The sequence below is a fragment of the Microtus oregoni genome, unplaced genomic scaffold (genome assembly GCF_018167655.1).
Source record: "Microtus oregoni isolate MIOR12 unplaced genomic scaffold, Mior012 000070F_ref0000104, whole genome shotgun sequence".
NCBI classification, from domain to species: Eukaryota; Metazoa; Chordata; class Mammalia; order Rodentia; family Cricetidae; genus Microtus; species Microtus oregoni.
In genome coordinates, this window is record NW_024543977.1 from 5,291,916 (window position 1) to 5,315,928 (window position 24,013).

A 24,013-nucleotide genomic window follows, 5' to 3' on the forward strand; every position below is an offset into this window, starting at 1 on the left:
TGGCTAGCTCCTGTTAGGGTGCAGACCCTGGAAGAATGTGGGAACAACAGAAAAGCTCACTAGATGCAAACACACAGAGCTTGCTGGTGGCCTCCTCCAGCAGACGCCTAGAGCAAGAACGGCAGCGTGGAAGGTGTACTTCACTTCCGGGGCCCCATGGGTTCGCCTCATTGGTCCATCTTGCGGCCACTGCAGTTAATGTGGAGTAAACTGCTACCTCTTGAGGCAGCCCATTCATTTTTAAATGGAAAACAACTTCACAGAATCAAGCCAAACATAGGTGTTAGAATAACAGTGCACAGGGACCTGTAGGAGAAGGGTCCGTGCCTCACGTGGATGTGGAAACAGCAGAGGCCACGCTGGGTAAAGGTGAAGGGTCCACTTGGCATTTGGGGTTATGGGTAAGGCCTATGGGTCAGCTGGGGCTCAGCCCAGAGCACTGAAGCCAGACTCTACTCCTACCTGTGTGTTGCAGGCCCCAGAGAGTAAAACAGGTAAGACTTTCAACATCAGAGATCCCTTGACCTCAGTCATCCTAGGTCACTTTGAAAGCTGGAGCTCTTCTAAAAGACACATATGCCTTGGCGTGGGTTGTTAGCCCATTGAAGGTTTTTTCTGAATTGTGGGCACATAGGGATGTTGGGTTTATTTACCAAACCCCAGTGGGACAGTGGCCCACATGGATATTTCTTGAGGAAGGGATACATATAACCATCTCTGTATGAAGACACATACTCATAGGTAAGGACCCTTTCCCCTGGATCACCAGGAGTCTGTCTCTAAGACATGGTTTTACTCCCCTGAGGTCATCATGCCCAGAGACCATTTTAAATGCCCAGTTTCCCACTTCTGTATTGACAAATGCAGTGTATCCATCCAGCTTCTAACTAGTCTTCAGAATGTTGCCCCGGTGCCTCTTCTCTCATTCATGCATCCATTCTACAAGTATTTCCAGAACGTATATTAATTTCTGGATGCTGGGGATGTAGCCAGCAACACCCCTGGCTAAGTAGCCACCTTCCACATTCACCAGCCCCGAGTTGTGCTGCAACCTCTTTTCTCTTGTTCTTAGCCAGGGTCCTTGCTAAGCTGACTTGAACAAATTCTTGTTCCTTGAATCCTTCCTGATTGTATACGTGAACGTCCCACCTGTGAATCCGTGAAAGTCACGAAGTAGTGTCAGGAATGGTGACAGGAAATTTTCTCTGAGGTCACTAACGCCCAGAGCTTTCCGGCTTTCTACAATCTAGACGGACACCATGCACAGTTACAGACCTACAAAGTGTGATCACCCCCAAGCTGACCACAGAGATATCTCTGTCCGTGTGTTCTAAGGGCATGTACCCAGTGGTCAGCAGAACAGTGTGGGATCCAGGGAGAATTCCCATCGGCAGGAGCAGGCAACTTCATCACATCTGCATGCTTGCCAGATATGTTTCCTAACAATTGCTTCTGTGGCCACAGTGAGTTTCCCTTCACCAGTGGAGGCCTGGGGAGGATGGTGTCTGCTTTGGTGTGGGAACTCATAAAGACAGCTCTTGGTTGCCCTTCCAGTGATGGGTCCTGCCGCCATGATGGTCCAGCTGCGTGAGCTCTGATGACACTGCGCCATGTACAGTGTGGAAGATCTCCTGATTTCTCATGGATACAAGCCAGCCCGAGATGTCTCAGCACCGCGTGAGGACAAATCAGAGGGATGCCGGCCGACGGGGACAAGAACCCGAGCTGACCAGCGCCTGTTGAATGGATATGAGGATGGCCCTACAGCCCATGCCCACAGTAGGACATCCCTGGGGACAGGGAATGTGAGGAGCTCTGAGAGCCACAGCAGCAAGCCAAGAGGCCACAGGGAGCGCCAGAGCACTTCTGCTTCCAGAGCTCCTGAGGCAGGGTAAGCGTCCTGTTGGCCCAGTGCTTTCTTTTGACTTGGGAGTTTGGCATTGGGTTATATGTAAGTAAATCACCTATTCCTGATTGATTGGGTTGGGGGAAGAATGTCAAAGACATTTTGCTTGGGCTGCATTTGGGGTCTGAGTTCTGGCTGTAGTCAGCCCGGGGCTGGGTGCAGACCTTCATTCCCCTTGGTGTGTAAATGGAGTCACCAAGGCCAGCAGCACATCTCCTGGCTCTGCTTTTCTTCTCTGTGAAGTGGTTAACTGTAGAAGGAGCATCCTGGAACCCTGTAGAGCTCATTCATGCTCACCCCACACTCCAGGATGATTGGCTTCCTCATGATGTAGTTCAGTGGTTTGTAGATTGAGGGAGTTGGAAAGGGGTGTGTACTCCCTATATTTGGCCCAACTTGCATTTACACCTATGCTGTCCTTCAGTGGTTGTCCTGTCTGAACACAGGTCTACCTGTGGGGGTTCCTTATGATAGAATAGGAGTGTGGGTTGCCTGGGTGGTGAAAATAGGAGTCTTAGCAAACATGAGAATGAGCCCCCAAACCCTTCCAAACAATTTTAGTTCATGCCATCCCTCCATCAAGCTGGGCTTATCTTGGGACAGGGAAAGTCTATAGAAAGCAGAGCTCTAGGTGGACAGTATGCTGTGAAACTGGCTATAATCAGCCAGAGGGGATAAAGAGACAGGTGAAGCTGGTGTCCAAAGAAATAAACAATGTTGGGCTAAGAGAACGGGCAAGAACTAGCCTTCTGTAGTCATAGGTCAACTTTCCAGAGAAGAGCTGGCTTGTCTCCAGCTTTCAGACAGCAGTGGAAGGACTCTAAAGGGCCTTCAGTACCTTGAATGTCGGGCAATGACAAAATGTGGTGGGTTCTTCTTGCCTTGTGTCGTAATGGTGAGCTTTCTTTCCTAGCCGCTTCACCAGGGGGGCCGGGCTCAGGGGGGACTCCATGCTGAAGGCAGGAAGCCCTGCAGAATTCATGCTACTTCTTAGGCTTGTCAGCCACGACCCCCCAGAAGCCTTCCCAGAGCAGACAAGGTTGAGGGTTATGAGAACGCTGCTGGCCGGCAAGCATGGGATGATTTTCTCCTCTAGTTTTTGTGCTGCTTCTATCTTTCTTTCCGCTTAGATCACAAGACAGCAAGGTTGGCCCCATCCTTGTTTCTTCGGTGTTTCCTACAGAGTTTGAACCCTATACCTGGTGCTTGTTGGATATATAGAAATGCCTTTGAACCCTGAACTCGGGCTTTCTATCCCGTGTGTAGAATCAGGCCCCTGAGATCCAGCAGGTAGCCCTGCCCAGTCTGTACTCAAAGAGGCTCAGTTTCATGCAAGCTGCTGCCTCTCCTTGTGTCATGACTGGGTGTTCAGATGAGTGGCCGTGTGACACACTTGACATGTTTTCATATGGATAACAAAGATGCCTCTTCTGTGTGATTTTGAGATTTGCTGATAGCAGATAGTGGCTTTTGGGTAGAAAGGGTAGCTTACAGAGTAGAAAGAGAAGACATACCTGGTTGCAGAAATCCATGCCAGTGCCTAAGCCTGGGGGCCATGTACAGGTATTCTCTGAATGACGGGGAAAGGCACTTTCTTCCTTTGACAGCAAAATGACCCTTGAAGCGAGAAGGTCATCTCTAGGAGGCAGGCATGAAGGGAACTATTTCCCCTCAGGAGAACTTGCTAAAATCATGAGCGCTCGAATGGCAGAGATGGGACCAAGAGTCACTTCTCACTTGTGTACAGTTTATTAAATTAATGACTAGAGAGAACTTGCTCTCTGGATCTCTATGTCTGCAGACACTCTATGGCTGGATGGCACAGAAGATAGGCTCTGAGCTCGACTGTGTGACCACTCCCAAGGGCCTAGCTTTCTTCTCTTGCCTGTGTCATTACCTGGTTTCATAGCAGGCCCTGCAGGGCACCACCTGTGCCTGACCAGTCTGCCTTAACTGCTGCCAGTGATCCACCCCATCCCCAGGTCTGTCTCCAGGGTCTCCAGTTGTCTGTCTGGTGACCCTGCCTTCTTAGCACCACCACTGCAGGTCTACCCCATGGGATTTCCTGTCCCTGAATTCTCTAGCACGTTGTCTTGGCCTCTGGGGTTGCCATGTCCTGAAATCTGATACCTTACTGATATATCCGCTACTCAGCTAATTCCAGTTGCCAACACTTTCACTTTGTTAAGTATTCATTCTTTAATAAACTCACTGTGTCAGTCTGGCACCCAGGCATTTGTGGAAGTACTAAGTATTTCAATGTGCCAGGTTCTGGGAGTGGTGAAGGTCTTGGCAGCCTTGGGTTGGCTGGGGAAAGGTTCCATGGTGAGGAGAGGAGTGTTGGCCTGCTTGATAAGCTGAACTGACTGCTTTCCTCACACCTGTGCCAGCGCAGCTTAAGGAGAACGGTCTTATTGTAGGCCACAGTTCCAGAGATCGCAGGTTTACATGGTGGAGAAGGCATGGAGGGAAAGTCTGGTCCATGGCAGTGGGAGCATTTCACATCGTGTTGGGTAGTGTGCAGAGAGACCAGGCCAGAACCTGGAATAAGTCTAGCCTTCAATAAATCCTAACAGTCGTCTGCTAGCTAGGCTTCACCTTCTGAAGTTGTAGAACCTTATTAGAGGAATAATTCACCCTGTTTTTTTTTTCTTGTGAGTGGTCTTGACTCTTTTGTGTCCTGGACAGCCCTTTCCCTGTGTGGACAGTGACTATGCCCCAGAAAGAGGTTCAGGACAATCGTATTCTTCTCTTTCATGATATTGTCATAGTTTGCTTTCTGATCCTGTGATACAACTCCTTGACAAAAACAATTTGGGGAGGAAAGGGCTTGTTACATCATCAAAGGAGGCAGGACTGGCTCAGTGCAGACCCTGGAGGCAGGAACTGAGGCAGAGACCACAGAAGAGCACTGCTGACTGGCTTGCTCCCAAGCCCATGTGTCAGCTTCCTTCTTGTACAGCCTTGGCCTACCTGCCCAGGGGTAGCACAGCCCACAGTGGGCCAGACCTTTTTGCATCAATCAATGATCAAAAAAATCTGTCACATAAACATGTCCACAGTGCATTGTGATGGAGGTAGTTCCTCAGGTGAGGTGGCTCCTTCCCAGGTGACTCTAGGTCTGTTTCAGATTGACCGCTGAAGCTAACTCTGACAGAGGTTTAACAGCAGAGCACCCTGCTGCCCTTCCCCATCTCTCCGAAGTTCTGACACAGCAGCATGTGCCTCAGGGTGTGTCTCCTGCACAGCTGGTGAGCCATGGATGTTGTAGCTCCCCATAGAGGGTTGTGCATCAAGGCAGCTTCTGGGCCGTGAGATTTTGAGCATCCGGCCCTGCTGTGCTTTGAATGTGGAATGTCCTCTCTAGACTCAGGAGCTGAGCTCTCAGTCCCTAGGTTGAGATACTGCTCTGTGGGGTCCTGGACTTCTCATTGGTGGAATCTATTTGGGGAGTGGGCCCCTGGGGAGAGGTGTAAGTGGACACTGCCCTTTCACTGTGCTCACAAACCCTAGCATGAACCAGGAAGCCGCCATTTCTTAAAGGCGCCTCTGCTTGCAGTCTGCACAGTCTATATGAAAAAGAAAATGCTGCCACCAAGAAGTTGCGCTTAACTCTGTTCTTTTGTGTCTAAACTCCCTTCTCAAGCTCTCTCGGGTTCTGTGTGGATGCAGTTGCCCATGCTGGCACCATGGAAGCTGCTCGTCTGTTTCCTGGCCGCCCAGACTCAAATAGTCACACAGAAACTATACTAATTACAACACTCAGGTGTATTTCTAACTAGCTCTTATATTAACCCATTTCAATTATTTTGTGTTTTACCACAAGGCTCATATTTTGTTATCTCTTGCTTCTTGGCCAGTTAAATGGCATCTGCCTCCTTTGGCAGCTACATGGTGTCTCCCTGACTTTACCCGCCCCCCCCCCCCCCCAGCCTGGTTGTATTCTGTCCTGCCATAGGCCGAAGCTGCTTCTTTATTAAGCAATAGTAATAAAACTTATTCACAGCATATGGAGACGAATCCCATATTCGAGAGGGCCTTGGGAATTACAGTCTGATGCTTCTAGCCTGGAGTCTCTGCTTCCTGGTCAGCCTCTGAGATCAGAGCAAGCCACCTCATGCCCCTGCTGCCACTCTGAATGCTCTTATGCCTTCCCCACAATGAAATGCTGACCTGGGAGAGCTCTGTGGCTTCCAAGTGGCTGTTGTCAAACATCCTGTCGTGAGTGGTGAGAAAGTGAGAGCACAGCCCAGACATGAGCATCCACCGCTCTTCACAAGCCTGGCCTTTCCCTGTTTACATCAGCAGCCCCCTCAGAGAGCTGGCCTGGAGGCTTAGGGTCCCCCAGTGGCCTTAGACTGTCTGTGAAACTGGCAGCGGGTTCCACATGAAATTCACTTAAACAGGACAGAAAAATCAACAGGCCACATCCAACGCTTGCTTGCCATCACCCACATGAATGATCACACATGTGCAGGAACATGTACGTGTGAGCACAAACATGGTACAATATGCAAGCATACATGTGCATGAGAACACATGAGCACACACATACAAGCACACACGTATAAGCACACACATACAGTCCACACATATGGGCACATGCATGCATGAGTGCGCGCACATGAACACGCAGAGAAAGTAGATGGGACTCTGTGGAGGGAGCTGCATGCTTCTCGTGAGGTTGATCCTTAGCTCCAATTAAAATATGTGGAGAGCTTTATCAGCCTTCACGGGCTTCCTTAATGTGCTTCCTGAGGGCTGGCGTAATCAGAGGAAGCTGTAAAGTAACTCAGCAGCACCGAGGCTCGGATCTGGAAGTCACCACAATAGGCTCCGCTCTGCCTCACCCAGGGAATCCGGGTTGTTTTTTTCTTCTGGTCTTGTCAGTTAACTTTGGGGCTAACTTGTAATTATCCATCAGTAGCAGCATCTTGACTGATTAGAGACTGAGAAGCTGAGGAGCCTCTGATGTGGTGGCTCCAGGCTCTCATCCTGGGTGGTTTCTATCAGGTGGATAAACATCCCTTCTCAACGGTGCTACTGGCTATGGTAAACAGTTCATTTGGTTTTTTTTTTCTTCAACTTCTCTCAAATCATACCCTATTTATAATGGTTTTCTAAAATAAGGAGTGTGTAAGTGCTTAAATTTGACATCAGTTTCCGTATCCCCTTCTCTTTCCACAGTTCTAAGCCCACACACTTTATTTATCTTTGGGGCTTGGTTTATATCCTCAAAACAGGGTACTGTGGCTTGGCCTCGTCATAGGAGATGATGCAGATTCCTGAGCAAGCAAAGCCCCAGGCCTCTCCTTCCCTCTCCTCCAAGGCACTTGTTCTTGTTCCGGCGCACCTAGGTCCCCAGTGTCTCCTGTGCAGTATACCACATTGCCTTCTGCTGCAGAGTTTGCTTCAGCAAGAGGCCAGGTAGCTCCTCGGAACAGAAGCATAGTGGTGAGGAAGGACTTCCAGAGACCTTCCTGTGTCTTGGCAGCCATGGCATCACCAAAAGGCTTCATGACAAGACTTGTCTTTAGCTAGAGATCTGAGTGAGTCTGAGAGGTAGGGAATCCACTGGACAGTCTGAGCAGGAAACAGGAGGCTGAGCAAGAACTGAGTGGATCCCTGTGCATCACTGCTTTGCCTCCACGAGGAATGTCCTAAATCCTTTAGAAGAAGCAAAGAAAAACCCATGCGTGCAGCTCACTAGTGGCCATAGGTGGCTTCTGGGATGTCCCTCAGGTCTGTGTGAGCATCTCCAGTGTAAGCTCAGCTGCTAGAGAGCAGTGGGCCAGACACATGGTTTGAGTGATCAAATTCATGGAAGCAAGGGGGCTGGTCTAAACGGGAGTGGGAAGTGGGGAGCTAGCTTAGCATGTTCTTTCATGGCTTCAGTGGCACTGGGCGGACTGAACCGGTCAAGAAAGTTTAACTTGGTAAAAATGAATTAGTTCCCATTAGAGGAAGTAGGGTACCCTAGAATAGTCTGCCTTACCTGTGAGATGTGCATGGGAGCAGATGGGTGGATGCTGCCCTTCCTGTTTGGTTTTAATAAACCAAACACTGGTCTGTTCTGCATTGTCCTGTGGAAATGGGTGTAGCTTCTTCCTTAGCGAGCAGCTGTGCTGGGAGGGACAGCATTTTGTTAGGACACTCAGCGGGATCATCAGTTCCTGCTATTGTCAAGTCTGTGGATTACAGCCTAGAAGAAAGAAAATGTGTACTCAAATAGCCATCGCATCTTGACAGGCTTTCTGATTTGCTGCTTTCCTCTGCGCTTGCCTGGGCCCCTTTCCCTTGGATGGGAAGAAAGAATGTTGACATTTCCTGCCCACCAAGAACTTGTCATAACTTGTTAGCAATAGCAAAAACAGTATTCTCCATGTTCAGTACCACGCAAAGCATTTTGTATTATTTCACCATTTCTCTCCCAACAAACTCCCGAAGGCAGAATTGTTATTGACCCTACTGTAGAAGTGAGGCATTGGAGATAGGGAGGTTAAGGACTCAGCAGGAGGTGTGCACAGTCAGCAAGTTGTGCTGTTGACACTTAAAACCCATGCTGCCCTTCTAAACCAGGGTGGAAGTGCTCACACTCCTGGCATCGTTGTCTTGGTTTCCTGTCTGGTCACCTCCCTAAAGCTAAGTCGGAGAGGTGCCAGTAAACGTTGCTTTGGGTGCTACTACCAGCACCAAACGTGAAAGGGCCACGCCACACGGGGAACAGCCTCTGCCCTGCTAGTTCCTTGCTGGTGTGACTGGGGAGTCAATACTCTGGTGCCTCTCTCTCCCTGAAAAGATGCTGTGAGGCTGGTTATACTGTGGGGTTTATTGCTCCCCGAGAGTGGTGGGCACAGGAGCCTAGACACAGGTCCTCACAGAGTCTGAAAAGTGTCTCCTTCCTGCTCACTCCAATGTCATCAGTATGACCTTGTCACTTAATCAGTAAGATGAGGGGAACTCCTATGAACATCTTACATGATTCGGAGGTGGAGCATGTGTGGAACAGGCTCTCGTCTCGCATGCGTTCTCAGGAAGACATAGGTAACACACGTGCACTGAAGCCCACCCTGCATGGCAGCCACTGACTGCTGGACACATGTGCACTGAAGCCCACCCTGCACGGCAGCCACTGGGCCCTGGACACACGTGCACTGAAGCCCACCCTGCACGGCAGCCGCTGGGCCCTGGCCGCATGTGCACTGAAGCCCACCCTGCATGCAGCCACTGGCCCTGGTGGCCCTGCCCCTCCAAATTGTTTTTATTTTGCTGCCACTCAGGTCTTAGGTCCTTTTTGTGCCCGTTTTCCTGCCTCCCTACTGCTCCTCTATCTTTCTATATTAAAAATATATTTATTTGTAGTGTCTCAACACTACATGTCATGGCATATGAGTAGAAGTCAGACAGCCTGTCAGTTCCATTCCTCCACCATGTGAGGTCCCAGGCACCAAGTCAGGTGGCTAGGCTCAGCAGCAAGTATCTTTACCCACTGAGCCATCACACTGGCCCAAGATTGTCCTTTCCTTGTTACTGCACCAGTAGGCAGTGAGGTGATTCAGAAGAATCTTGGCATTCATGTGGGAGCAGCTGAAGCCCAGGGCTACCTCAGCGTGGAAGAGACATTGTGGCCCTACAACACTGTGACAGGGATGGCTTCCAGATGCCCGTTTTCTTCTGAGTATGAGCTTCTGTTGGTGGAGCCCAAGCCCCTGTGCAGGACTCCACAGGCTGATGCTGCTCACTGACTTCATAGGCTTTTGTATAAGTATTAGCAACCTGTGTTTCCCAAAGTTGCCACTGTGCACACTGACTACCTGAGTCCCTGGGTAGACTTCCCTCACTCCTCATTTAATGTCTCCATTTAGCATATTTTCAAAGTCCAAATATATACAGTTAAAAAACAATAAATTCTTGAAAATACCATCATGTACTCTGATAGCAGCCATTGGTGACATAGTGAAAAGCGGGCTCAGTGATATAGAGTTAGTGGTAGCATTTCCTGCTAGACTGCTGCCCCTGCAGCCTGTGTTTCCCTTTGCACAGAGCCCCAGGTCTGTCTGCAGGCCGCACTCTGCTTCTTGGCTGTTTTACTAGACCACACATACATCCTGTGCCCAGATGGTCACAAGTTAGTCATAATGACCCTGGAATGCACTGAGGAGATAATCCCATCAGAGCATGTGACAACAGTTAAAACCAGTGCTTTCCATTCTGAGTACTAGACTTATCTTTTTGTTTTTAGCTTGTGTATGTGGTGTGTGTGTGAATGTATGTATGTGGGGGCATGTGTATGAGGGTGCATATACATGTGTGTGGAGAAGCTAGAGGGTGATATCATGTGTCATCTTTGATTGCTCTTTACCATGCAGATCGAGGCCAATCTCCCTGTGATCTCAGAGCTCGCTGACTCTCTAGTCTGATAGCCAGCTTGCCCTGTGCATTCCTGCCTCTGCCACCCAACCTGTGGGGTTGCAGGTGGGCTGCCACACCCATCCTGAATTATGTGTGTAACTAGTCCTAGTGCTCACTCAGCCCGAGCTTTACCTAGAAGCCAGGTTGTTTTCCTAACCTCTAGACTTGCTTTTAAAGAAGGCAGGGTGCCCCAGCAAGATGACTCAGTGGGTCAAAGGTAGAGATCCATGTCACCAAGCCCTCTGACTTGAGTTTAAGCGCAGACACATACATGGTAGAGGGAGAAAAGTGACTCTCACATATGCACTGTTCCATGTGCATCCCCCCCCAACACAGTCACACAGAATAAAACATCTTACATGACGGGGCGGGGCTCGGGCTCAATGCTGCCATGCATGTGTAACACTGTAGGTCTGATCCTAGACACTGCAGAAAACAACAAGGTAAAAATTAAAAAACAACAACCCAGTCTTTTCTCTGGTTGAGAAAAGAGTCGTGTGATGGAGCACAGATTCCTCCTAACTTTTCTCTTAGTTACCTTACAGAACCAGGGAGTAGGTCTGCTAATTTCCTTGAGATGTGTTATTTTTCTAATGTTTGTATTTCAGATACTTCCCAGGCAGTTTATCAGTTACTCTGTTGGCTTCATCACTCTGGCCCATGATAATGCCGGACTGGTAGCAAGGCTTGCTCTGCCTCCTCCCCATCCTGTCCTCTGGGAACTCGGCGTAGCCCTGTGTGTGTGTGTGTGTGTGTGTGTGTGTGTGTGTGTGTGTGCGTGTGTGTGTGTATGCAGGTGTCACCTGGACTCACACTGCGCCGTCTCAGCTCTCTCCCACCCTGTAGCAGTGTGCCCAGCACGCTTGTGTCGAGTCCATTGTCAACAATATCTGTGTTAAATCTTTAGTTTCTTGTTTTTTGTTAAAGAGAAATTTGATCTCCCCTTGTCTGTTTTCAAAAGCCTTAGTGAACATCCCTGTGGCTTTGAAAGTGCAGTGAGGCAGCACTTGACTCATGAGAATATGCTTACGGTGATTTGTCTGAAGGAGATCTTACAGAACATGCCCTGTGTGGGTTCTACTGATTGTGTGTGTGTGTGTGTGTGTGTGTGTGTGTGTGTACGCGTGCGTGCGTGTGGGGTGGGAGTGGGGAGGGAGTGAAATTGAGTCCAACCTTCAGGAGTTGGAACTTTGCTTCTACCGTGTGGGTTTTAGGAATGGAACTTAGACCATCAAGCTTGGCAGCAAGCACCTTTTCTTACTGAGACGTCTCCTGCCCCTTGTTTGGTGTTTTGAGGCAGGGTCTCACTATGTAGTTATATCTTACCTGAAACTCCCAAGTGTTGGGGTTCTAGGTGTGCACTGCTATGTCTAGGAATGCATCACAGTTTTCTGTATTATATGGACTGATATTTAAAATAGATTATTTATGGGGCTGGGAGATGGTTCCACAGTCAGAGCACCCGTGACCTAAATCTGTTCCTAGCAGTCATATTAAGCTACTCACAATTGCCTTGCTCCAGGGGATCCAACACCCTCTTCTGTCCCGTGGACACTTGTACTATTGGCATGCATGCACACAAGTAAACATAAGTACCCACAAGTACACATAAGTAAAATTATAAAAAGAAAATAGTTTGTTTTAAATAGCCCAGATGGATCTGGATTTTCTGTAACTTGGAATTTAACCCGGGATACTTAGTGATTTTGATCACTTTTGACAAAGTGAAGATGATAACATTTTTTCTGCACTGAGCAGAAAACTGTCACAGTCTGTTGATATTCTCACCCTGTTTATGTCATTTTTGTCTGTTTCTGGTCATGGTCATGGCATATGCATGCACAAACAGCACCTTGGGTTTTCAACTACCTCCCTAAGCCTGCTCACCATGAAGCCAGACCCACACTGTGACGTCCTCCAAAAAGTCAGCAAGCCCCATATAAAGTGGGCAGACCACTGAGGGTGAGAATGGTAGGAGACAGAGCCCACTCGCTGCCAGAAGTGAGACTGCTGCCCTCCAGTCAGGGTCACTGGACTGAACTGGCTGTCTCCTGCAGGCTCTAGAACTCCAGGCTGGCTTACCTGCATGGGTAGGTGGTGTTCAAGGAAACCACTGGCAATGGCTTCCAGAGTGACGAGTCATATAGACCCTAATCCAGGCAGTTCTCTGTTGAGGATTCAGAAGCTAATGAGAAAAACTTGAGAAGGCAGCGAAAGATTGACGGTTTATCCAGGCAGCAAGCGCAGAAGCAGTAGACCTCTTAGTGAGGCACACTCGACCTCCAGCACTGATGAAGGTTTGCAGACAGCGGCTGTTCCGCCTGTTGTTTGGACGCCGACTGTCTTTGAGGGAAGTCAATAACTTCAAAGGAAGAACAGCAGTGATCAGAGTAACATATAACTTCACCAAGGACCCCGTGCATAGCAGCTGTGTTCTGCCCGGTCCATTCCCAGACCTTTATGTGCTGGTGTGCTGTAGTCACGCAGAACTGGTGGCTTTCGGGTCATCACTCTGCAGCTACACCTCCAGACAAGGGGTGGGAGAGCACATGGTGGTGTGGGGGGCGGGATTTACCAGCAATCAAAATGATAGAAGTTAAAATAGTGAGAAGTTGATTTCACTTATCTTATGAGGAAAAAAGTGATTATAAGCAGAGCCAAGACAGTTCTGCAAGCCCGTCTGTCCTCTACACACCAGGGCGACTATGAATTGGAGTGGTTTATCTAAGGTGGATTTGACAGCGTGTTCCAGGATCTACTCATTCCTTTTGTAAAACTTTATTCTCAATGAACTGAGACTTACATCAAGTGCTAGTGGACTTGGTGGTGTGTACCTGTAATCCTAGCACTTGGGAGGAGGAGGCATAAGGATTGGGCATTCAAGGCCAGCCTGTGCTACCTGAGACCTTGCATCAACAAATTAATAATCAAAACAGCAATAGAAAAACTCGAATGAATAAAACAGAACACAGTGGCCATTTGCCTGGGCTTTCTCCTTTCATTTCTCTGGATAAACAGTATTCCATAATATACTAAGATACTCCTGGGCACTAGGATTTTAAAATCCCCTGGATTCAAATGTGCAATCCCTGGCAAAGTAAGTTCCCAAGACAACAGTCTGATTTCCATGTCTTCTCGGTCCCTGGAACCCTCCTGCCTTCCTCTGCTCCTGTAGGTGTGGTCGCTACCAATACGGGGCTGAGAGGACAGTATACATAACCCATGTATAGTATGGTATCTTATCCAGTAGCACTGAGCTAGACAGGAAAGGTACCCTGGAACCTGGTGGAGTGCCTCATAGGTGTCCTTCAATGGTTTTCTCACGTGCTGTGGTGCAGTGCTTTGAAGAGCAGATTCCTCAGATTGCTCAGTTGATCTGGGCTATGCCTGGCCTGCGCTGCAAGTGATCTAGGCTGCTCCTCTGGGGTGCTCCCTTAATCCAAGGGTTCAGAAGTTGTGAGATTTGTGTCCTCTCTAGTACAGCCAGAATCCCTGGTGTTCCTGTGGATAGCTTGCTGCTGCCACTTGGCCCTTGGTGACAACACACAGGTTATCCTCCAACCATGACTGGTGAGACCTGTTTACAGTTGGCAAAGTCCTGTGACTGGGGACTGTCCTAATCACTGTCCTTTTGCTGTGAAGAGACACCAGGACTCTCAGAAAAGAAAGCCTTTAATTGGGGACTGGCTTACATTTTCAGAGGTTTAGTCCATCATCATTATGGCAGGGAGCATGCTGGCAAGTCAGCACTGGAGCAGTAGCTGAGAGCTACATCCTGATCCACAGGCAGAGAGAGACTCTGGGCTACTCATGGGCTTTTGAAATCTCAAAGCCCACCCCCAGTGACACACTTCCTCTACCAAGGCCACACCTCCTAATCATTCTAATCATTTCACATAGCCCCACTCCTTGGTGACTAAGCCTATGGGGGCCTTATTCAAACTACTGCAGAGACCAGTTTTTCAAAGGTGGGGGTAACCCAAGCCTGACCTTCAGTGTCCATCATTGAAGTCGACAAGGGTGTGTTTTGCCTCACATAACATCTGCCTCTCTGTTTTTCAGGTTTTTAAATCAACCCTCTTTAGCATGGTCCTCTCAGCCCCGTATTGGTAGCGACCACACCTACCGGAGCAGAGGAAGGCAGGAGGGTTCCAGGGACCGAGAAGACATAGAAATCAGAGGAATGGCTCAGGCGCACAGTCTACCCATCCATGTGAGAGAGAGTCCATGGGAAGTCGCAGGAAGGACAGAGCATGTGATGAGAAAGGCCGTTTGGGAGGAAGAGCTACAGATGCCAGCTCCTGCCAAGTGGCAGAATGTGTGCCCAGAAACCTGGCAGCAGCCAAGGAAGTTAGGGAGGCAAGTGTCTGATGGTGAGAGAGAGAAAATGTTCCGGGATCTGTACCAGTTCGTTCAAGGAGACCACATGCCCATATCTCAGAGCAAAAAAAAATCCCAGTCATTGCCTCGAGTTCTTTCTCCTGAGAGCCTGAGTTTCACAGAAATTCCTGTTCCGCTACATGATGGGCACTTAACAGGTATCCCCAAAGCGCCACCATACCCTCCCAGCTGCCCACCACCTTTGGAACCCACAAAGAACCTTGAAAAGTCTAGTTCTTCAGGCCCTTTTCCTAGGCCTAAGTTTGGGAAACCCCTTAAGACCCAGTGTCACCGCTCTCAGCCACAGCCCAAGGGAGAAGATGGATTTCAGGACCCCCAGCACAGGGAGCCACGTGGCTCCTACCCAACAAGAAGTAAGGATTCCAGGCTTGAGCCGGGTATGCTGGATACTGGCTTGGAGCCTCCAGTGTATGTGCCTCCCCCTTCATACAAGTCACCCCCTCAGCACATTCCCAACCCCTACCTTGAAGATCCTGTGCCCAGGCATCTGAGCAGCAGCCAGAGTCAACAGCAGCAACCGCCTGAGAAGGCTGAGGCCAGTTGTCCACTTCCTTCTGGCTCCCTTGCAGCTAGGAACCTCTACAGTGCCACGCCTGGCTCTCCCCCTCAAGGTCGTCCTCCACACCCCTATGTTGCCACCCAAGGGGCTTCTGTTCAGTACATCCCATTTGACGACCCGCGGATCCGACACATCAAGCTCCTTCAGCCCCCGGAACTCTACGAGGGGGCGAAGCTTGACGACAGACCCTACAGCTCTCGCCTTGCTGCCCAGGAGCCAGCACCCCTGTCAGTCAGCGAGCAGAGCTCAGCCTTTGCCCGCTCCAGTCCGCGGTGGCTGCATGGCCATGTCCCCATGGACGCTGACCATGGAGGTTTCCCCAGCCAAGCAGAAGAGCGTGTCATGAGAGAACTAGGGGCTGATGTAAGAGACAGTCCGGCAGACAGTCATGCCTCCTCCCCACAGCCACAGAGTGAGAGTACCTGCAAAACCTACACTAAGCTTAGAAAGTTTGAAACTGGGATTCAGACCAAGAAAAGTTCAAAGAAGAAAACCAACGCAACCATATTTTGTTTGGTTTCTGTCCCAGTTAAATCTGAGTCACTTCTGCCAGATACGGATACGAACAACAATGACTTGAAGCTGGGGGCCGATAAGACGCATAGACTGTGTCAGGGTGCAGCCCTGGAAGAGCAGAGTCTGCTGAGTATGTCTTCCACCGACCTGGAGCTGCAAGCCCTCATGGGAAACATGGCATGGAGAAGAACATCCCCAAGGCAAGGTATGGGGGAGCCAGACGACTTGAGTCAAGCTGATGACCTCAGAATCCTCCACCTCACCAAACCCAGCCAGCTCCAGCCTCCTGGCTCATGGCCAGGCTACCAGTGCAGAGATCAGCAGACCCAAACCAGTTTCCCTGAAGACACCAAGAGCTCACTTCTCCCCCTTGCCATAAAACCGGGAGAGCCCAGCAATGCAGCCCTGACCCCAACATGCCCAGAGCCCACTGCTTCCGAAGTACGTGTACATGCAGCTTCAGCATCTAGCGACCAAAATCAGAAGCCCAGTGGACCTCATCTCCGAGGCCAGATGTCCCTCAGCCCATCTCGAAACAGTGCTTTCTCAAGGACTTCCTCAGCCTCAAACCAGGCATCTGTGCCAAAAGGGGCCTCTGGTCAGCCTCCTAGGGCCAGCCCTGCACCCAAGCCAGAGGTGGTTAAGGGGGAGCCTACAGCAGGCCAGTGCAACAGCACACAGCTCTTCGGTCAGTTTCTCTTGAAACCAGTTAGCCGCAGGCCCTGGGATCTGATAAGTCAGTTAGAAAGCTTTAACAAGGAGCTTCAGGAAGAGGAAGAAAGTCATGGTGCTAGCGGTGGGAGCAGTAATGAGGGCAGCGAGGCCGAACAGCCCCAGGATAGTGCTGACTCCAGAGCCAAGACCCGGAGCTGTGAAACCAGCCAGGAAAAGAGAACAGAGCCGCAGCCTGCAGTACCGGCGCTCGAGGCAGGGTTCCAGGCAGAGAGCTGGAGAGAAGAACCAAAACCCGGCTCCCCAAGTGCCCATCCTCAGTCCCTGGGCCAGTCACGGGAGGAAGACAGCAGAGGCGTGCTTGTCCAGTGGGCGGATGAAAGCCTGGTTGCAGAGCAGCGAAGCCAGGAGGTTCTGAATGGGGTATGTGAGCGGGACATTAGCGTGAGTCCTCTAAGCAGGATGGCTCCCAGTGACACAGAAACAGCCCCCTTTTTCTATCTGGCAGAACTGAGAGGAAGTCAAGAACTCACCAAAGTCAGTGATGCTTTAGGGTCTGTGCAGCTGGACAGAGAGACCCCACCAAAGGTGAATACTGGTGAGGAAAGAGACACGGAGGTCCTCCTGCCTCTCGCTGACAAGTACCGAGGCCTCTCAACCCCAGACTTGTGGTCTTTGGGGCTCCCACTGGGACAAGAGCAGAGGGTCTCCAAACCAGAACCTCTGAGTATAGAGAGTACAGTGGAAGTCTTCCCAAGTGAGTCTCTGCAGGAGAGGGCGGAGAGGATCCTGGGCATTGAAGTAGCTGTGGAGTCCCTCCTGCCAGGTGCTGGGAGAGGAGGACAGAGGCAGCTCCCTGAGCATGGTGCAAGTGCCTGCAGCCCAGAGTCGTCCAGAGAGGACTCATCTCCCAACTTGGCAGCATCCGGGGGCTCCTCTGTGAGCACTGACGCCTTCTATGGCAGGAGAAAGTGTGGCTGGACTGAGAGTCCCCTCTTTGTAGGGGAAAGGGCCCCCCAGGCTTCTGTGTGCTCAGATGTAGACGGGTTCCCGGGAAGCCATGCCACCAGTCCTGAGCCTGAGAAAAAGGACGAGGAGGCAAAGGCACCCTTCAAGTCCACTCTGTTCCATTTCATGGAGAAGACTGCAGGCGCGGTAGGCTCCGAAAAGAGGCTCCGAAGCCCTTCCAAAGTTATCGAGAGTTTGCAGGAGAAACTGGGGTCGCCCCCAAGGAGGGCAGACACAGATCGCTTGGTGAGAATGAGGGAGATCAGCTCCTTGTCTCGGATGAGGTGTCTGAGCTCCAGGAGTGCGGACTCCACGGAGGAGCCCGACCACCTAAAGGCCACCAAGAGTCATGTCTCTCAGGGTGTCATCCCACAAGAAGAAAATGGGCATCCGGAAGTGCTAAGGAAGAAGCTGTCTGATCAGGACTTGTGGTGTGCAGGTGAGGAGTTGGGCTGGAGAGTGGGTGCTTGGTGTCAGTTTGCAGCCATGTGACCATGACTAGCATGACTAGTTCCTGGGTGTCCTAAGCTCCCTGGGTATCCTAGGCTCAATGCTGGCAACGGTTCCATAGAGAGATCCTTCTTGCTAGGGTGGTGGCACACACTTGCCGTCCCAGCACCTAGGACACTGATATGGAAAGAACTTGAAGGCTTGAAGGCCAGTCAGGGCTACATGCATCTCTGAGCCCCAGGTAAAAGCCAGGAGAGAACCCAGCTCATAGAGTCAGGGGTCTGCAGACATGCACAAGAATAATGAATACACGAAAAATCAATCAAACTCATTTTTAAATAATGAGTTTACCCAGAAGCTTTCTCAATTAAGAATCAAGATCTTGTCCTGTATTCTGAATGATTATATTATTGTTTTAGTTGGCTAAGAACACATCACATGAAATTGTCCTTGTAAACAGCTTCTGAGGATGGAGCACTCCAGCCTGGCCGCGGCAACGCAGGGCCACATGCTGGATCTGGAACGTTTGTGCGCTTGTTTCCTGCCAGTGGCCCTGCTGACGGATCTTTGTCATCTCGTTATTTTACTTTTTGTTGTTGTTTTGAGATGAGGTCTGTCTTTGTAGAAAGACTGGCCTCCACTCACGGAGATCCGTCTGCCTACAGAGGCCAGAAGAGGGCATCAGATCCCCTGAAACTGAAGTGCCAGACAGTTGTAGAGAGATAAAATACACACGGAGCTGTCAAAGTCTCCATACGGAAGAACCTGGAATACCTTAATACTTTTACACTGAAATGTTACATGTTGAATGATAATATTCTGGAATGATTAATATAATATATTTTAGGTATATTTGGTGAAATAAAGTATGTTATTAAAGATAATTTCACCTGCTTCTTTTTGTTTTAATGTGGTTATCAGAAACTGTAAAATAACATTACATGGCCCACTCTATTTTTGTTGGATCTAGACTGTCTGTGAGCTAAAGAACTTATTGTTGTAGAGAATTCTTTCCATGACTCCATTGAGTCCGTCTTAGGATACGGGTACATTGTGTACCAGAAACTGAAGGGAGCAGTTTAGTGCCCCGTGCCTGTGTGATTTGAGGCTTGGTCCCTCTCAGGCCTCCCTCTCCCTGGTTTGGGGTGAGGCGCTTCACATTCTCCGTCATTAGCAACTCCACTGTATCCTCAGAATCAGATACCTTGAACCCCACATATAGTACTGAGCAATAACTCTCTTCTAGTGTGGTCATGGGGTGTTTCTAAGGCAGGGTCAAGAGGTGTTAAGTTGTGGGAACTCTACTTCCTTTAGCCAGGTGGCCTTGGGGTGCTCTGTCACGTGAGCAGGCTCGAGTGTCTTCCCCGAGTGCCAGCCTGTCTCTCTAGCATGTGGCACCTGCAGTGTGCTTCCAGCACAGTACCTGGCATGCAAGTGTGTACCAGTCAGGGACAGGACGTGGTGTGGCTTTAGGCTGCAGGCGGTGGGAGGAGGCCCTTCACATGGCATCTTTCTCCAGGTGCATTTCGGAGCCTTCTTTCCTAATTGTTTTCTATAAAATCGTGCTGTCCTACAGGCTTTTACAAATCACCGTCTAGGCTATGGTAAGCCTTGCTGTTACTTTTTCTCTATCCCTGTTGAGGTATTGACATTAAGAGCGTCTTTAAGATGCACATTGTGTGTGAGTGACCATATAGTGTATGCTAAGTCAGATGATCAAGTTCATTAGCATATCCACCATCCAGCCGCCTCTTGATGGAGTCAAGAATCCGTGCGCTGTGCACTGCATCCAGCCTGATGTGCCGACCTCAGGCACCTGTGCATCTTACAGTTGCAGTTTATACTCTTCCAGTGCCTCCTCCCTTCCCCAACCCCAGCTCCTGGAATACAGGCGTCACTTAAAAAAATTCTTCATGTGGTCTGCAGTGTTGTGCTTTCTCAGCTAAGCACGATGTCCCCAAGGTTCATCATGTGTCATTTTAACTGACAAGATCCCCACCCCCTTTTTGAGACTGAATAATGTTCCACTGTGTATATATTTATGCATAGACAAAAATTTTCTTTACTTGTTCATCTGCTGTCGGACACATGGGTTGTTCTTGGCATGAGCAGTGCTGTAGAAACGGAACAGAGAGCATGGATGTGCGGTCATTTTGATTTCCTTTCCCAGTAGTGGCATTGCTGAATCATAGAGGACTTCTACTTTTGCTTTATGTTTTGAGGAATCTCTATGTTTTAATAGCTATCTTGTACTCTTAGAGATTTAGCCACTTTTTTTTTTTATATAAAAATTTAAGAATGCTAAGGCAGGAGCTCTGAGCTCAGGAAGCACAGGGTGGGCCTGGCTTCCAGAGCTCTGCTCAGCAGCACGTGTTTCCCATTCCGTGGCAGCTGGGCTTACTGTCCCACGGTACCTGCTCCATTAGGGAGAGCCAGGTCACCAGAGCGCAACGTGAGACTTTCCAGTGCAGGGTGTGGAAGGTCTAGAAGGTGTGCTGACGAACAAGCGACCGTCCCAGTCCTGCCTGCTGGCTGGAGCAGCTAGAGATAGGAAACCTCTTCCTTCTGGCCATGCATTTGACATTTCAGGTTCCCTAAGCCTGGAGGAAAAGGATTTGTCCATAAAGATGCTTTCATTTCCTCTCAAGGAGGGATAGGCATGCAAGGGTCAGAGTTCACATCTCTACAACAGAAGAGCCAGCCGTAGCTGCATGCCTGTGCTCTCAATGCTGAGATCAGGCCAGTGAGCTCCAGGTTCAGTGAGAGACATTACCTTAAAAATAACATGGGCACAAAGTGGAAAGCAATTGAGGAAGACCTCCAATATCAACCTCTGGCCTCTGTGCACACTTGGGTGCACACATAGGAACACACACAAAGAAAACAGCAGAAAGAATCAACCTTAGGCTAGGGCGTTGCTGATGGTAAAGGGCCGGTGAGTTTATTATTTATATTTATATTATACTATGAGCACCAGGAGGGCCATCAGTATACCGAATAACTACACGTTTCAGCCATAGTCTTTTACTCCCTGGTGGACAAAGTTTGCTGAAGTGTCTAAAAATTAGTTTTCTATACATGTGAGTTTTGTTCTCCAATTTATGTAGAGTCGGAGAATTCAAACATAAAATATGGCAGGTGAATGTCCCTCTGACCTTCCTTCCTTCTTGTTTGCAGATTCGTATGATCCTAGCCGAGTGGAGAGGGTGTGACGGATGCTGCTGTAGCCCCTACCACCTTGGCTAACGGAGTGTTCTCTGTGAACTCTGGTGTCTCGTCCAGGCTAAGCTGGAAGCTGTGGGTTTTCAGTGTCTCAACTCCTCCTTCCCCATCAGTGGAAAATCGGCCATCCCTGCAGAATTGTTGTGGAGCTAAAGCATTGGGGTGCTGACATCATATGTCTTTATAGCATGGATACATAATTCCTATATTTAGAAAAGAGTTTTCACATCAGTTCCCCTTCCTGGTGGATTAGGCCGAGTGGGTAAATAGCTTGGTGTTAATTCAGTTTTATGTGAAAAATCAAATATGGAAGATATGGTGGGTGATTTTGATTGGACCATAATGTCACCCGTTCCCTGCCGCATCTGCCCAGCCCATGCTCATGTTTAGAAGTGTGGCCTGGGCAACTGCGTGGTATTTGGACACATACGGTTTAAGGGGAATGTGAGTGAGTGTGTATGACCCATTTTTATTATTTGACCTTCGGCAGCGTGGGGTAACTTTAAGTAACTGCTACCAGCAGCTTCTTTGTGTTCCTAGGGTCACACTCAGGCTGTAACTCACCCGGAAGTGATTCACTTGGCACTGAAGCAAACATGCCGCGCTCTGCTTTGCACTCAGTCTTCCCTAGGTTTTACTTTCTGTGTGAATGTTTAGATATTCTTTATATGAAAAATAATTGCTGGTTTAAAACAGACCATGGTAACAAAGTAACTATATTTCTTTTTATAAAATTGCTATTTTTCTATGATGTATAAACAGTTCTTAGGTGGCAGATTTTTAAGGAAGTGCTATTTTATTTAAGAGTCTATACCTGTGTGTGTGAGGGACCCAAGAGGACCCACCTTGGCTCTAAAGCCGTATCCCTGCTCCACCCTCAGCTCTGTTCCTTGCGACTCAGTTTCACAGTGTTAGTGAGGACTGATCACAAGCTCGTCAGACTCACAAAGATGTTGTCACAGATGGAGCTGTGGGCTTACACTTCAAGTCACTCCTCTCCAGGTGACCAACAACTTCCTGGACGTTTTGCAGCCATGGCAACGAGACTTGCCAAAACTCCATAGTTTCATCTTGTATTTCTGTGGGGAATCTGCCCCAGAAAGAAACTTTTCTCTTGCCCGCCACCTTGCTCCTTTACAGAAAGATATATTTTTGTCTAGAATGATCCTGATGAACTAATCTTGCATATTCTAACAAGTGCTTAGAAACCGTACCTAGGCAGCATTCTCCACGCATATGCCATGATGGAAGGGTCAGGAGGCCCAGGGTTCCACTCCCGCATCTGCCTGCATACTTCATGCATTTCACCCTTCTGTCTGAGGAAGGTATTCTTGCTAGCTAACATTTTCCAAAGGTTTTATCCCCTTCTTTCCTCTCCTCCCTCCCTCCCTCCCTCCCTCTCCTTTCCTCTTTTTTGTTTCCCTCTTTATATTAAGTTTTGAGACATTTTGTTAATCAGTTTTCAGACGCGTCAGATTTTTCCAGTGTGAGTCCATGGCTGGTCTGTCCTCTGGCCCCGAGACAGACTTTCATGGCCTTGTATCTACATAATATTATTTTATTTCCTAAGAACTTCATGTGTTCTGGCTGGACCACACAGAGCAGAATCCAAGTCCATACCATTGCTCCTGTTCATCTTAGTCCAGAGCTTGGCTGGACTAGGTCTCCCTGGGACAGCAGGCTAGCAGGTTGGTGATGTGCAATGCCCACACATGCAGACCCCAGGGCATGTCCGTGTGCACACTGGTGCTGTACTGACTTCCCGTCAAATGACCCGATACCATCTAAAGACTGTTTAGGAGAAATAGAAGGATCCTGAAGGAAAGCTGTCGTGCCTTACGTATCTCAGTCTGGAATGGGATGCTCTTCCGTTTTGTCTTGTTCGAAGTCATATATGTCATGCTTTCCTGTAGCCATTCAGTCAAAATAGCAAATATTTTTACTTTAACCTCAATTTTTCCAGATTTAAGCCCATATGAAATTTTTTTTTTTTTTGGAAGAAAGTGGTAACATTGAACTTAGTAACTTGAAAATTTGACCTTTAACTTTTTGTATCCAAGGTAATGAATATCTGGCCAAAAATTGTTTTGCTGAGGTCTTGAGTTCAATACTGACCATGATTCCCTATGTAAACTCCACGCATGCCCATGACCGTTGGTTGAAAGTTTTTCGTATTCTGTGTTTGTCAGTTTTTTTTCTCTTACACATAATTTGGAGCTTATAAAATTAAAAGTTATAATTTTGACCATTTTATCTAAAAATTATAGCAGGAATTGTGCCTGTGTTGTTTCTGGAATTGCAGAAGGGAGGGGGAAATGGTGGTCTTTGGCCTCTTTGGGGAAAACTTTCTGAAAGATTGAAGATGAAGTAGCCTTTACCATATTCAATTGTGTTTCTGTAATCCCAGGAAACCCTCTAGGGATGCAGCCAGTCCCTGGATGGGACCATCAGAATTATTTCCATAATTATAGACATTTATTTCCTTTATTAATAAAGGTAATGTGCATCACCTTTGGTAGTGTGGCTCCTTACTGGGTTCTGACGGAGCAGAAAGCCAGGGAAGGATTGCTGGCCGTCAGCCTGTGGCGCCCAGAGTGTGTCTGCCCAAGTGAACTGTTCACTGTTTGTTTGAAATGACTAAGTAATAAATACATCACTGACAGCCCAACACCTCCTCCAGAGTGACCAGGGGAGTAGACATCTTGTGAGCAGTTGTTAGTGTTGGGGTGCACCGGCTGTGGGATTGGCTGTGGGGGTCACCTGGAGTCAGGGTGAGGCACTGCCAAAGCTGTTACAGCAGGGGGGTCATCTGGGGTCATCTGCTTTCTGCTTTGTTTTTGACTGTACCTCCTGCATGTCTGTGTGTG

At 48.9% G+C, this 24,013-nt stretch overlaps 1 protein-coding gene across 3 annotated transcripts in view; it reads left to right on the forward strand.

Annotated features, from left to right (window-relative positions):
* The window catches only part of Jcad (junctional cadherin 5 associated), a 77,886-nt gene extending 54,235 nt beyond the window's left edge, over window positions 1–23,651 (forward strand). For all 3 annotated transcript variants that reach the window (XM_041641552.1, XM_041641551.1, XM_041641550.1), the window contains 3 exons: window positions 1,555–1,891; window positions 14,381–17,913; window positions 21,102–23,651. In XM_041641552.1, coding sequence (XP_041497486.1) covers window positions 1,611–1,891; window positions 14,381–17,913; window positions 21,102–21,136 — 3,849 coding nt within the window. In that variant the 5' untranslated portion in view covers window positions 1,555–1,610 and the 3' untranslated portion in view covers window positions 21,137–23,651. The remainder of the gene's footprint in view (window positions 1–1,554; window positions 1,892–14,380; window positions 17,914–21,101) is intronic.
* Window positions 23,652–24,013: the final 362 nt, after the last annotated feature.